The 16,328-nt window shown below is 41.6% G+C and overlaps 1 protein-coding gene across 1 annotated transcript in view; it reads left to right on the top strand.

Annotated features, from left to right (window-relative positions):
- ADCYAP1R1 (ADCYAP receptor type I) overlaps nt 1-16,328 on the top strand; it is a 596,453-nt gene that overhangs the window by 92,635 nt on the left and 487,490 nt on the right. Inside the window, exon 2 of the mRNA XM_029588349.1 lies at nt 9,161-9,317. Within this exon, the coding sequence (XP_029444209.1) occupies nt 9,267-9,317 (51 nt within the window). The 5' untranslated portion in view covers nt 9,161-9,266. The remainder of the gene's footprint in view (nt 1-9,160; nt 9,318-16,328) is intronic.

Genomic DNA, 16,328 nt, shown 5'->3' with positions numbered 1-16,328 from the left:
AGGGAGACTATTAAACTGGGGGGGGGGGGGGGGGTTGGAAGACCTGTCCCTAGACTGGGCTAACTGGGAACGAACTGGGAAAACTACCTCTGGCGTCGGCACGCGTTCTTCATAAAATTCCCTCACTTACACTGCAGAACTGGCATTTGCGCACATATGTGCTTGTCCATTTAAAATTGTGCTCACATTGTGTGTTGGCTATTTTATAACGAGTGCGCATATATGCGCGTATGTTATAAAATGGAATTGTCTCTGGACACAAGCTGGCACCCGCATGCCATTATGAATGTTACCATCTAAGCTCAACTATTATAATAGTCTGCTTATTGATTTAGCAAATAAGCATTTACACTGTTTTTAGCTGGTCCAAAAAGCTACCGCTCATATTATTTTGGGTGCAAGATATAGGGATCACATATTGCTTATGCTCTATGTCCTCCACTGGTTGCCAATGGGACCCCAAATCATTTTTAATATTGCATGCTTAGGGGCAGATTTTATAAAACTACGTGCGTGCGTACTTTTGTTCGCACACCAGGCGCGAACAAAAGTACACCAGATTTCAATAGATACACACATAGCCGCGTGTATCTGTTAAAATTCGGGGTTGGCACTCGCAAGGCTGCCCAAAATTGGCAGCCTGCGCACGCTGAGCCGCGCAGCCTGCCTCCGTTCCCTCCGAGGTCATCCGAAATTGGAGTTGTCTCAGAGGGAACTTTCCTTCCACCTCCCCGCACCTTCCCCTCACTTCCCCTACCTAACCCATCCCCCCGGCCCTATCTAAACCCCCCTACCATTTAGCCCTACTCTCTGTTTTCTATCTTTTAACCAGTTGACAATCCACAATATGATACTGCCCCCATCCCATGACTTTTTATTTTCCTAAGAATTCTCTCATGAGGGACTTTGTCAAATGCTTTCTGGAAATCCAGAAACGCTATGTCAACTGGCTCACCTTTATCCACCTGTTTATTTACGCCCTCAATAAAATGTAGTAAATTTGTGAAGGAAGAATTCCCTTGGCTAAATCCATGTTGGCTTTGTCCCATTAAACAATTTTGTTCTTTATGATAGTTTCTACCTTTTGCCTGGCACAGACATCAGACTCACTGATCTGTAATTTCCTAGATCAGCCCTTGATACCTTTTTAAAAATTGGCATTGCATTTGCAACCCTTCAGTCTTCAGGTACCATAGATGAAGTTATTGATAGTTTATACATTTTCAATAGCAGGTCCGCAATTTCATTTTTCAGGTCTTTCAGCACTCTGGAATGTATACCATCTAGTCCAGGTGATTTGCTACTCTTTAGTTTGTCAATTTACCCTAGATTATCTTCCAGGCTCACAGAGGTTTGTTTCAGTTCCTTTGAATCATCAGCTTTGAATATCATTTCTGGCATGTGTATATCTCTTCATCTTCTTCAGTGAATACTGAAGCAACAAATTCATTTAGTCTCTCTGCTATGGCTTTGTCATCCCTAAGTGATCCTTTTACCTAGGTTCATCTAGTGAGCCACCTCACTCCCTTGCAGGTTTTTTTTTACCTCAATTGTATCTGAAAAAAGTTTTATTATGAGTTTTTGCTTCCATGGCAAGCTTCTTTTCACTTTCTCTCTTTGTCTTCCTTATTAATGCTTTGCATCTGATTTGCTAGTGTTTATGCAGTTTCCTGCTTTCTTCATTTGGATTCCTTTTCCAGTTCTTGAAAGGTGTTCTTTTAGATATTATAGCCTCTGTCACCTTACCCTTCAACCATGCTGGTAGTTGTTTAACCTTCTTTCCACTTACCTTATCCACTAGGAATCCAACTGTGCATCCAGGCTCAGTCACAACGCCTGGTCCTTGGCCCAAGACCAGGACCAATGCCAATGCCTGTTCTGGAGGCTGGGTCCTGATACCTGGACTTCAGCACAAGTTCAGGTCTGATGCCAGGGCCTGGCCCAGAGGCCAGGTCTCTCTGCCTGGGCCTCAACCTAAGTCAAAGTCTGGGCCAATGCCCAATGCTGGGGCCTGCTCCAGGGGCTGGGTCCCAACATCTGAGTCTCTGTTTAGGCCAGGTACCTGTGTGCTTCAGCCCAATATCCAGGACTGATGCCTAGGCTTCTGCCCAGGTTCAGGTTCTGGCTTCAAAAGTCCACTTTCTTTTCTTTCTTCTTTCTTCTATTTTTAAATGATACTATCTACTGTGGATGTGCCAGAGTAAATTAATTCTGGTGCATTCACCTCATTGGAGGATGCCATTTTGGTGTACTATAGTGCCGCCTCATCATGTTGGTCCACCATAGTGAGCAGACTCCCAAGGGCTATGCATATCCCTCTCATCTTCTCCACCACCATCTGGATCCCTTCACCAAAAAGGCACTGAGATATAGGGTCATCACCTGGAGTGCATGCTCCAAATAATGTGCCTAGTTCTCCAGCCAAGGCAGGAGATGAAGGCAGTGGAGGTAAAGGGGGATTCAATTCTCCCTCAGCCAGCAATGGCTGGCCAGTCTGTGACCCAGCATCCCTACTTTCAAGGTCCAAAGGAAGGGAGTGCTGGGGCTCTTGTGGCCCAGGGTGAATCTGTTGAAGGTGAAGAGGTTGGACTGCCGCTACTGATGGCTCTCCTGATGGTGGGTGTCATGGGGGAGGAGTATCCAGCTCCTCTCCAGCAGTGCCTGCTGCTATGGAGGGGGAGATCTGGGTCCTTGCCAATGGGTTTGTCCTCCTCGTGCTCCTCTGCTTCTTTCTGCTCCTCCTCCTCTGGTGACTAGATGTCATCTGTGAAAAGAACAGCAATAGTGTGGCATGTCTTGTACTCCCATTATGTTAGAGGGAAGTGCTCATAGCTTTGGGATTATCACATCCTCTTTGTGGTGGCTCATCCATAGAAAGACATTCAGAAGATAAATTTCAGCAGGATATTGTTTCATGCAGTCTTGCATGTACAATCAGCTCAGATTTAGACTCTGAGACAGTTTGAAGTGATGGGTTGTGGACTAAATAGCAAGACATCTAGAGCGTGGTGGCTGTGCTTTCACAAGAGAAGGTGATTGGACCAGCTAAAAGCTTGGGATGGGGCTGGAGGTAAATTCTTTGTCTAGCCATCAGGACCTTATACACAAAGTCTGTATAGGTCCTGTTTCAATCACCAGACTCATTATTGGCATATGATTCTGTATTACTCTGTCTCTGCCTTCAGCTTCAAAAATCCCTCATTCATACATACTTACATTTAGAATGATTTCTGGGTCACAGGCAGCACTGTCATGAAGTGTTCATTGAAAGGCACCCTCAGGACTAGCAGGTAATTCTTCAGGCTGTTCCCAAAAATCTAACTTTTCTTCTCACGAAAATTATATGGACCCTATCCTACGCAACTACTATGATGTCCCTGGTGGTGAAGTTTGACTGTCTGACTGGTGGCAACTAGTATATAATTGTGTAGTATATAGGGTCCAAATAATGTCTGTGAGAAGAAAAGTGCTGCTTGTGACCCAGAAACCTTTCTAGATGTAAGAATTTGAGAATGAGGGTTTTTTGAAGCTGAAGACAGAGTCAGGATCATGCAGAGTCGTAGGCCAATAATGTATTCGGTGATGTTAACAGAACCTATACGGACCTTGTTTACAAGCCCTTGATGGCTAGATAATGAGCTTACTTCCAGCCCCATCCTGCCAAGCTTGTAACTGGTCCAATCACCTTCTCTCACGAAGGCACAGCCATCGGGCCTACTACCCACATTTTACTTATCCCATGTGAGTAGGAGGCACTCCTGTTAAAGGCCCATTGCACCACACACCGAGCCAGCTTGCATCTCCTGAGGATGTGACAGACTCCACGAATTTGGAAACAGCTCCCTTTCATACTCCACCTCCAGGAATGTCAGTTAGGAGAAGTCCCTGGTGATGAACTTTGACTGTCTGGCTGGTGGCAGCATGTTGTCTTTGTCCATGCCCTAGAAGAACCAGAAATGCACACTTGGGGAAGCGTGCGCATGCACTTTGAGCAAATGGCATGTTCGTATGTATGCACAAGTGTGTGTGCAGTCCTCCAGGTCAAGTTACATGTATATTGTATAATGTGTGCACATTTGCATGAATGATACAAAATACATTCAATTGCATGTGCGCCGCCATCTGCGTACATTCATCGGCGCGCCTGCACATGTATTAAAGGTATCTTCCCTCTGTACCACCATATGCTCCCTTATTACTGACAATTTTTGGCAATCCTTACCTTGTCAACTACTACAACTCCTTGTCACCCTCCTTTCCAAACCTATTTGTGCATTTACTCTTCAGTGACAATATCTAAAAGGTTTTACCTACCTTAATTTAAATTCTTAATTGCTTCTTCTATTTGGGGCTTTGCAAACCTAACTGCCTTCCCTGCTTCTCTCATTTTTCTCAGATATTCCTCTTTGACTGTCCTCTTTTTTTTTTTTTCCGGAAGCCATGTTATCGTTTGAATACTCATATTTTTTTCTTTATCTTTTCAACTACCTCTTTAAAAAATCATACTGATCTTTTTATTTTCTCACTTTTTATTTATTTTCTCAACCTTGGTGCCTATTTAACTACAGCATGTTAGAATACAAACTCAAATTAACACACATTTTTTTATATGTGTTAGAATATCACATGTAACATAGTATTCACTAGAGAGCATAGAGTCTATAAAGCAGTATGACCATGGCTGATAACCAGCTGCTGTTACTGACAAATTTGACAATGATGATACCAGACACCTTCACACACCCCGTTATCCTAAAGGGCCATCTGTGGTCAAATTTCCTCTGTGAATAATGGTTCCCCCTCCCTTACCTATTATAGCTTCCAAGTGGTTGGCTGCCTTGATGTCCCATCTCCCCTTCGCCTCCTTCCCCCACCCCCAAGATGACATATCAAAAAGGACCCCCTTCTCTGCCCAAGAATCACCAATCTACAATGCACCCCCACCTATGCCATCCACTGGTGCAGAACGTGTCTCTGAGGTAGAACAATCCCCAGGCATTTAATTTGTGTTATGGCATTACCATACTTTAGTAAATAGACCACTTAAAGATATATTGTCCTTCGTATAGCATGTTTTTAGTTTAACCTACTCTTTTTCTACCTCACAACAACACTTCCATCCTGCCATCATTACCTTCAGGTACTCCACCGTATTAACAAAGCTGACACTCTTAAAGTCTGGGGAGCCTGACCTTTATCTTTATTGTGAATTTATGTATCGCCAAGGCTCTAGCCAATATACAATAAAAACATTCACAATTTAAAAGTTCATAGAAACAACACAAATAAAAGTAAAACTCTTTGTGTAGCCAGAATCCCTGCCTTTTTACATTTAACCACATTGTCTCTAGATCACTTAGGCTCAAATAAGAATCTTTCTAGACATGTCTGCTACTTCTAAACATTTATATAGCACTACTAAGTATATGGAGCACTGTACATAATAGAAAAAAATTCCTGCTCTGTGAAGCTTACAATCTAGTAAAGACAGACAGACATGGCAAAACAAATATATGTTTAGGGAGAACAAGGGAAAAGATTGAATGTACGATTTATTTGAAAGCAGGGACTAGCATATTTTATTGGATACATTTTTAATAGTCAAATCTTTGTCCCTCAAAAATGAACTTAAGAAAAACAGCAACTGGGTGGATGAGTAAGGGACAGAGTGTGAGGGAAGCCCAAAAAACTCAACCACAACCCTTCTCTTTAAGTCACAAGGAAGCTCCAGCAAGTAATGAGCTTTCTGTAGAAGTGATTGTCCCATTCTGCTTTATTAAGGATTTGATCAGAGAGCTATACATATCTGAGATCACAGGAGAATGTAAACATTAGAGATACTTTTCCCTTTTGAATATACCAGACACAGCCCTTCTCTCTTTTACCTAGGGTACTGACAAATAACTTAGATATAAAGGTTCCATCTCTGTGGCTTTTATTCCACTCATCATGTTTCCAATACCTATTTTCATATGAAAATAAAATAATTATGCCACAGAAGAAACAAATGTCAAGATCACAGGGGTGTGATTTCAAAAGCTATTGAAGAAGGTAAGATGTTGTGTAGGCTTTGATAAATAAAGCTGTGTGGGAGAAGTGCTTCATTATTCAGGTTCATTAACGACTTGAGATGCAAGCTCAGCTTCTGATGGTTTCCTTGTACACAGGATTGTCTTAATGAAACAACTTTCATTTTTCTCCTTGCCAGTAAATGTCACAAAAGACATTTGCTTCCCTGCTCTCTCTGCTGAAATGTTATCTATCTTATTATTTGATAAAACATGGGAAAACCAGTTAAGAAATAATAAGATTCCCTTCCTGAGAGGGAGGTTGGCATACATGAAGTTTCTGTAAATTATTATTCTTCCTCCACTGATTGATCCAAAGTTTTACAGAATGATAGTGGGTTTATTTTTTTTAGGAATATATATATATTTAAAAAATGCTTTGTTTTCTAAATACTGAGGCTCATGTCTCTATTACTGAGCCACAAAATGTAACTGAGGCCTGGATTTATCAAAAAGCGATAAGTATTGCATGTGATAGCAAAAAGGGGTGTGATTTATGCTAATATACAGTTTATTGCAATTTGCACTAATTACCTATGTGAAGAGCTAAGTTAGCACAAATTGCAATAACCTTTTCAGACTTTGCAATATGTGCCAGACCTGATGTATTTCCTGCATTAAACCACTGGGGGATATATGAGTGAGAGAGTGAGCACCTAGCCATAATGGCTGCTCCCTAGATAGGTATTTGTATCCCTATGGGAGGCCCACCTAGTAACTCGAGGTGAGGTTTAGGTATTAGTGTAGGGGGTTAGGGGTCACTTTGATATTCAACGTGAAATGTTTGAATAGAACAGTGGTCACTTTTGTAGAGTTTTACCTTTTTGTTTCCATTTGGACATTGTTAATTACCTTCTGAAAAACAAATAGACTATATCAACCAACTCACCTATAACTATTTATATCTAAAAGGCTGGTAAGGCAAGACTTCCTTTGCTAAATCCATGTTGACCCTTCCCCAGTCATGTCTATCTATGGCCAGCCATTTGATTTTTAAAGATAGCTTCCTTTTCTTGGATTTATCACTCCATAATTTGTTAAAGTGATTACTTGGAGGAGACATGATAAAGGTTTATTAAATAATGATTGGTTATAGAGCAAGGGGATAGCTTTTTTCACTCTTTCCAATGGTACTAGAAGTAGAGGACACTGCATGATAACTAAAGAGTAGCAGATTTAAGGGAAATTCTAGAAAGTATTTTTGCAATCAGCACCTAATTAAACTGTGGAATTTGCTGTCAGAGAATGTTGTCAAGGTTAACAATTTGGCTGAGACTTTAAAAAAGTTGGATGAGTTTATCCAAGACAGAACCATTAACCATTATTTTGCCTGGTAGCCTCAGATATTGCCACCATCTGCTTCTGGGAATGAGCAACATGGAATAGGCTTTCCTATCTGGGATTTCTTAGATACTGCCAAGTGATCCAGACTGTGTTCAATGGACCATTGCTCTTACCCAGCTTGGCACTTCTTAGTTCTTAACTTTTTAACATCACAACAACAATATATTACTACTATTAAAAACTAATCAATAAATAGTAGAAGAAAATATCTATCTCCAACCATCCTCTTTGCCAGGTATGTGCATGGAGCACACTCTGCCCAGCTGCCCAGAAATTCCTATCCTACTCTTATACTCCTACTCCCTTTTCCCCTCCTCCTTCTGTTTCTCCTCTCCATGACACCCTTGCACATGTCTCTTTTTGCCCTTCATGTAAACAGCATTGTGCCATCTCTCAGCATGACCTCTTGAATTCAGGAGGCTACCTTGTGGGTGAAAACTAAATGAGAAGCTTCTTGCCCTTTCTAGCAGTGTCACTCTTTGCTTCCTGTGGGCAGTCAAGCAGGAAAAAGTAACCTCCCACCTCTGAAATGAGGTTCTGAAGCGGGACACAATTTTGGGAGCCAATATTATTGACTGCAGAGATTTGCACACCCACGCACAACTTTACATGGCACATAGAAGCAGTCATTTGCATAATGAATGTCTGGTTTTAATATTCAGATGCAGTGTGTTCAGATGCTGACACACCCGATTGAGGTTATACTTCGAATAGTGCAGAGTTTTACACAAGTGGAAAAGACTGTTTATGCCTGCATAAGTGCTGATGAAGTTTACCGAATTGGCACTTTATTTGGAAGGCTATCATTTAATCAGTTATTTCATGGTTTAGTTTCCTCCTCCAGTTCTCCTGCATTTTACTTCAATTTTCCCTGTTTCCTTTGCATTCTACCTGGTCAGTCTGATTTTTCATGATTTCCACAATTAGTGTATGTGATAAGTACATATCGATCTGATGTGTATTTATTGTCATTATCCTGAAAGAGTGGACGTGTGGTTTTCAATGACTGGTTTTAAAAACACTGCTGTATATTATGTCCTCTGTTGTCTTATCTCGCATCTTCTCGTTATATTTAATCTTCTTGTAAAAGAGGAGGTTCTAGCACAGTTATTTTCCAGAGTTGTTTATCCTCTTCAGTGTTGTAATTATGTGTTTTATTAAAATGTTGCATTATTTGCCCTTTTTTAAAATGTGTTCTTATTTCAATTAGGTTTAAATATTTTACCCTGTAATTTTAAAAACTCCTGTAGTCTCTGCATTCTATAATATTTTAAGAGAAGTAATGCCAGATACAAAGTAACATTTTTATTGATAAATCATATTTGAAAAGTTTTCATCCACTGACCTGGTGCTCTGTCTGTAACATTACTATGAGAATTGCGAAATGCCTCTCACAACTGTTATTGGTCTATATATTTAGTTATGATATCACAAATAACACATATGTTTATGAACCAATTTCGCAACAGTGCATGTGACCTTCTGATTTCTTCCATTTTTGATTTTTTTTTTCTAAAGATGGGTGCTTCCAAGCATTCTAGGGATTTGCAGGAGTAGCAAGAATTATTTGAAATACATTTACTGAAAAGAAAAATTGTGTGGTGCTTATTCTCATCAATAATTTTTGATATGTAAAAAGTGTGGGGATTACTTTTAAATCATAGCTACATGTTATCTTTACATAATTTTTACTGCATTTTTTTCCTATAATTTTTTCAGTTCTCTTGTTATGTTCCCATCTGTTGCAGAGTCTGGATCTGAAATTTGAAGACATTGTATTCTGCATCCAGTGAAAATAAACAGGAGAAACAGCTTGTAGTCCCTGAAAATCAGCTAAACCTTCCTCGTGACAAGATGACTGCCATCCTAGCAGTCTCCCTGTTCCCTTTCCTCCTGATTCCTTTGGTAAGAAATGACATCATTCTGACACGTGCCTATTGTACACCAAACTGATTGCTAATAGGGGCAATTTTATATTAATTCTTTTTTTTATTTAAAATGATACAATTTAATGGTTATTATGAAATAATTCTGCAATTAATGAGGGTTCTATGAAGTCTATGAAGAGATCATTATGGTGTAAAGATGAATGTCATAAAAGTATGTGCCTTATCCTCAGTTTAATGGAAAGTCTGTTATTGCAAGATGTTAAATGAAATATTATTTTCCAGAAATTTCAAAAAAAGTACTAGGACATAGCATTCTAAAATGCTGGTTGGTTATAGAACAGGTGGTAGAACTGCAGAGACAGATAGGTGGTGGTTTTTTTTTTTTTATAATTGAGATATCCTTGGTAGTTAGTGGTTCAATTCCAAGTAGTCCATTATACAGAACTAGGTTGTAATTTCTTTAATTTGACCAATATAGCACTTATTCCAGGGATGATGCAGCATGTTGGCTTTTGAAGTGTTGCAAGCCTCTTCTTCAGATTTTGAAATCATTTTATGGGACCCTAAGGTGACTGACTGAGTTGGAAACTGGTTGCGTGGGAGGCGACAAGTTGAGGGGAATCACTAGCAGTGAGCAACAGGGCTCGTTCCTTTGACTGGTTCTTTTCAACATTTTCATAAGCGACATTGACGAAAGAGTGTCGGGATAGGTTTGTCTCTTTGCTAATGATACCAAAATCTACACCAGGGTACAGAGCCAGGAAGGTGTGGAAAGCACGAGGAAGGATCTAGCAATGCTCAAGGAATGTTCTAGAATCAGGAGCTAAGATTTAATCAAACAAATGCAGAGTTTATCTCTGAAGCGGGCCTTTAAAGGCTTCTAGGATCTGCTTATTGCTCTCAGTTTAATGTGGATGGTTTCAAGGCATTATTTACAGGTACTTTTATAAAACTGCAGTAAAATGGAACGGCACCGTTACCATTTTACCATAGAAAATTAACACACAATTTACTGTACAATTTACAAGTACTGCAGTTTAGTAAATGTCATAATCTCCAATGTGCTGTCATGGTTAGAAACATTGTGGGTTCCCAGTCATGGAAACATGCAATGTCCCCTGCCCCTGACTATCCCACAGCTGACAATTTTTAAAGCGCCTGCAGTATAAGTAAAAATTCCCATAACATTTTAAAATCATGAGATAAAATAATGATAATACAAATTTTGAAGCAAGAGTCCTTCTTTATCTCTTTTTCATTATAATATTTTAAGTTTTACATCAACATTTTTGAAATCCAAACTGGACTATTATTTGGTCCAGGTTAAGAACAAAATTTTGATGATGTTAATAAGTAACATGTTTGACTAAAACTAAAACTAAAAGTAACATTTTGGTAGCCATATTCTTTGAATAGCACTTCTGAGCCTGCTTACAATTTTTTTATGCCAAACTTTAATGTCAAATTTGAACTATGCTAATAATGGGAAGAAGTTCATTTTATATAAATCTTTAGTAATTGCTGCTAAATATCTGCCAGTATGCAGTTAACTTTATCTTCTATCCATGTCCACTGCAATCTGTACAATTTTAGCTCTAGTGACATAGATTTCAGATTTAAGGATTTATTTACCAAGCTGCAATAAAATGGCACATTACCGTGACATCTTACCACGAGTACATTTCCACAGGATTCACTAATCTGTGGTCCCTGAGTACTGCAGAGTAGTGAAGCCTCCAGATTCCTTTACTCCTCTTGCCACAGCCAAAAAAACTGCATGTTCCCATCCGCAGCAATGAGTGATGGCAGGTCCCAGAGTCGAAGCCAGGCCTAGCAAAATATTCATCCTCACCCTGTGCACAAACTCTTATGCATGTTATAAATGACAAAAGAAGATAACTTCCAGTGTCAATGAACATTTCTTCCCCATTCTGCTCCAGAGTGCACCAGTCACACCACCCTATCTGCAGCTTCTCCCCTCTTCTTCTCTCTTCCCCTGTCTTAGGAATCTGCAGCCCTAGTAACCCAAAACCCGCTACCCCTACCAAGCCTTTGTGTTCCAATTCCAGCAGCTGCACCTCCCTCTCTTGGTCTCCTATGACACCATCTGCTGGCATCCCTCTTTCCCTCTCCTGTTCAGCACCCCGTTCTCTTTTTCCCATGCCTGCCCAATCTCTGTCTTTATCCCCCCCCCCCTCCAATTGGCCAGTACAAGCATTCCTTCTCCGTCACCCTCCTAGCCTCCATCTCTCTCTTTCTCCCTCACCAATGGCCATCACCAGTATCTCTCCCACCCCCTCATACCAGCACCAGAATCTCCCTCTCTGCCCCCATTTCCCTCCATGCCACCACCAGCATCCCTCCTCTCTTCCTCCCCTACCAATTTCCCTCTCTCTGGTCTTGCTTTCTCAACTATCATCACCATCTCCCTCTCCTTTCTTCCCCTCCTCACCAACCATCAACATCACCTTCTGTTCCTCTGTTCCCCCCCCCCCCCCCCACACACACACATACACACATCCTCAGAACACCATCAGCATCCCCCTCCTGAATTAAATGATCCTCTCTCCAGATTTCTTCTTACCAGATGCAGTTTGCTCTGGCTGCACTGCTTTACAAGGCCTGTTTCCCTCCTTCTGTGGTAGCCATAGTGGATCTTCTCCCTCGGTTAAGGAGAGCCGTCAGTTGATCCTCCAAGTTCCCAGACATGTGCTCTCATTTCTTCTCTCAGCAGGGCTAGGATGGCTTCCTGTTGCAGCAGTGGCTTCTCTTTCAGACTGCACATGGTTCCTGTTTGTAGCAGGTACCACATCTGCATGGCGGTGCCTGCTGCAAGCATCACACTGATGCTCTGGGTTTATCCTGAGAGGGAGGAAATGAGAAGCCAAAAGGAGATCTCCATCCAAGCAGAGAACCATGGGCTCTGTGGTGGCTGTGGCACTGTTTTAGGCACCTCATTCTGCACTGCTGGCTTCCACAGCATGGCCAGTGCTGGGCCATATTGGCCATATTGGCACTAGCAGCTCCCACCCACATATCTCAAAATCCTTGGTGGTCCATCGGACCATCCCCCGATCTCTTCTCACAATTCCACATAGGCCAAATTTAAAATAAAAGTAACCTGAAATTAAACCCCATCCCTGACTTCTAGCTCTGCTCCCATTGTCAAAAATGTTCCCATGTTCTGAATACCCATCTCCCATTCCCTCCACAGGCTTACCCTAAAGTCTTTGGTGTTCTAGATGGGGCAGAAGTGATCACCAGTCATTCTGTCCAAGCAGCAACATCCTTCAAAATGGTACTAGCAGACCCAGGAGCATTGCGAGGCACCTTGAGGTTCAGCTAATTTTCCACGAATACCACAGTGCACACAATTTGTTTTGCAAACTATGGTCCTGATTCATCAAGGCATTTTCCCATAGACACAGAATGGGAGAAATGCCTTAGAGAATCCATTGCCATGCCAATAAGTGACTTTGCATGCAACACAGGCCACATTGGGCCTCATTTTCCAAGCCGCTCGCATGCGATAAGGGACCTTTCGCACGCGAAAAGTCCCTTATTGCGTGCGATACCAGGATGGAAGCGGAGTCGAGGCGAAGTCGGCCCCAGAAGTGGAGGAGTCGGGGCGTCACCAGGGCCGATTCTGCACCGATGTCGTGGACAGCGAAAAGGTAGGTGCCTTTTCGCTGCCTATTTCGCTCCCAATAGCTACACCTCCTATGGTGGCGCTATTGGGTGTGAAACCGGCAGCGATCGCACCGCGACGGTGCGATCGCTGCCGGCTAGCGCAGGTCCGCCCCCCCGTTTCGGCCCCCCGCCCCTCATCTTCTAAAGTATCGCAGGCCTGCGATACTTTAGAAAATGAGGCCCATTGTGCCTGATGTTTTTGGCCAGAAAACACATGGAAGTATATGAAAATAAGAAATTCTTTGCGTTATCTTCATTTTGCCTGTGATAGCATGTTATCACAGCATAGCAAATAGTCCCCTTAAAAATATTATCTTTACAGCCAAAAGGTTCCCAGATTTGTAAACATCTCTCCAAAAGAAAGGATCATCAAATAAGGGGCAGCTCTCTAGCCTTTTTATAATTGTTCTCATTCCTTCCTTGCAACATGATGGCCGAGTTCAACAGCAACCTCCTGTGGTTAGAAGAGCAAGAGGCAACCCCTTGAACAGCTAGTTTTCTTGTTATTCTTACGCCAAACAAAGAGGAATTACAGGATCATTATTTAGTTCTTTTCCCTACCAAGCGCTCTGAGTGCTGCTTCAGCTTAAGGAGCAGTAACCTGAGTCAGGAAGCGAAAGTGGGCTTTATTTATGATAACATCAAAAGCTAACAGAGTCCTGTGGGCCTGTGCATTTTTTAAATTTTATTTTAGCTTAAAAATAGGTCATAAAATGTAGTCACATTGATGCCAAGTGCAGCAACATGCACTCAGATTTCAGATAAAAAAAAAATACTTCACGGATGATTAGAGTACCTCTAGCAATTTAGTCTCTCTCCGCCTCTCACTGTGATGTATCAAAATGCTTTGCTTATTTTCTGTTATCTGCTTCATCTTTTATCACGTCTTGATTTTTTTTCAGTTCTTCACTTTCCCATGCTGGCACATGTTTACTATAAGTGTGTGGTATGCCTATTTTATGGAATGTTAACAAAAGCGATCCTAACATGACAGAAAGAATGGAGTTTTGAAGTGTGCTTGTTTTCTGGTTACAGACACTCTGGAAACAAAGAATCTCATGAGTCATAAAGTGGGCTCAGTATTTGAACTGAATATTAAATGTGACTGCAATGCAGGTGTTTTAACTGTCTGCAATAATTCAATCAAATATGTTTCCAGAGCTCATTCAGTACTTGATTTTTTTTTTTCATGGATAATTGATAAACTGTCAGAGCAAAATAGCTTTTTGACATTGCACACATGCCTGCCCTTCATTTCACATTCAAAATATTAAACACAGGATTCAAAGGCACTCACAGCCTTATCACACAAACAACCAAATAGCCCTTGTCATGAGTATGTAGCAAGCTTGCATGTGCCTATGAGAGACAATACATCAGAATGACATAGGCCTTGTATGCGTAACAATTCATTCATGCATATTGGGGTAGATTTTTAAAAAATGTGCGTTCGCGTACTTTTGTAGGCGCACCAGTCGCAAACAAAAGTACGCTGGATTTTAGTAGATACGCGCTTATCTACATGGCAGAATGGCCTCGGAGGGAACTCTCTTTCGCCCTCCCCTCACCTTCCTCTCCCTTCCTCTACCTAACTCACCCCCCCGGCCCTATCTAAACCCCCCCCCCACCTTTGTCCACGGATTTACGCAACCCGGGGGCAGTTCCGGAGGGCGTGGCCACGCCCCCGGACCGCCCCGGGCCGAAACCACGCCCCCGGGCCCGCCCCCGACATGCCCCCGACAAAAAACCCCGGGACTTGCGCGAGTCCCGGGGCTCTGCGCGCGCCGGCAGGCCTATGGAAAATAGGCGTGCCGGCGAGCAAGGCCCTGCTCGCGTAAATCCGGGCGGATTTACGCGAGCAGGGCTTTGAAAATCCGCCCGATACTGTATGTGCATGGCAGAATGTCCATTTCGTCACCTGACAGAAATAAGGATCAATCAACAAGTTGCAATGCTCGATTTTTATTAGACTAATTCAAAGCATCTGTGACCTAGCTTCAGAGAACTGTGATTCCATCAGTTTTGATGTCACAAGAGGTGTGTAAAAAATACAAATGTGCACTGAACTTCAGTGCGTATTTTCTTTACTCATGTGCATAAAATGTAACTCTCAATGCAGTAAGCTAATAACATGGAAATGCATCAAGAGATAACCAAAATGTATTAAACTAAAAGACTACAAATTTGTGATTCTTATTTAAGGTACAGAAATCATGGTTTATGCTTATAAAACATGATTTATGTGCATAAAGGATAAGGCTGTGCATCTAAATATTTGGAGCACAAAATAAATTCTGTGCATGAAAGTTGTGCGCTAAAAGCTAGGAGCACAATCGAATGTGCAGGCCAAAGAAACTTATTTTCTTAATTTCATTTCATGTCTCTGAAATCCCTTTCTGCCATGCAAAGAAAGCTGTGAGGCCCAGGCCTTCCAGTTGGGCTCAACTGAGCCCAGCAGGGACCTCCTCAGGCCCCCCTGATCCACCTCCCAAAAAACTTGCCAGGGCTGTTTTAAATGAGCTACTTACTAACTTCATGGAGTTACTCTCTATTATCTGAGAGAGTAAATAACTGATTTAAATTAACCTGCTCAAGTCCTTGCATGATTTTGTAGACCTCTATCATATCCCCCTTCAGCTGTCTCTTCTCCAAGCTGAACAGCCCTAACCTCTTCAGTCTTTCCTCATAGAGAAGCCGTTCCATGACCCTTATCATTTTGGTCGCTCTTCACTGCACTTTCTCCAGTACCACTATATCTTTTTGGAGATGCAGTGACTAGAATTGCACACAGTATTCAAGGTGCGATACAGAGGCATTATGACACCCACTCTTTTATTTGTCATTCCTTTCCTAATAATTTCTAACATTCTGTTTGCTTTTTTGACTGCCACAGCACACTAAGCTGAAAAATCCAATATATTATCCACTAAGACACTTAGATCTCTTTCCTGGGTGGTAACTCCTAAGATGGAACCTAGCATCATGCAATTAATTACAGCAAGGGTTATTTTTCCCTATATGCATCACCTTGCACTTCTCCACATTAAATTGTATCTGTTATTTGGAAGCCCAATCTTCTGGTCTGACAACGTCCTCTTGCAATTTATCCAATCCAATTTGAGATTTAACTACTCTGCATAATTTTGTGTCATCTGCAAATTTGATCACCTCAATTGTCATACCCCTTTCCAGACCATTTATAATATATATTAAAATGCACTGGTCAAAGTACAAATCCCCGAGACACTGAGTTTACCTTTTTCCACTGGGAAAAACAGACCATTTAATCCTATTCTCTGTTCCTGTCTTTTAGCGAGTTTACAATCCAGAAAAGGAT

Source organism: Rhinatrema bivittatum, chromosome 2 (assembly GCF_901001135.1).
Source record: "Rhinatrema bivittatum chromosome 2, aRhiBiv1.1, whole genome shotgun sequence".
Lineage (NCBI taxonomy): Eukaryota > Metazoa > Chordata > Amphibia > Gymnophiona > Rhinatrematidae > Rhinatrema > Rhinatrema bivittatum.
The sequence above is the reverse complement of the archived record's forward strand: the minus strand, read 5'-3'. Positions and strand labels throughout refer to the sequence as shown.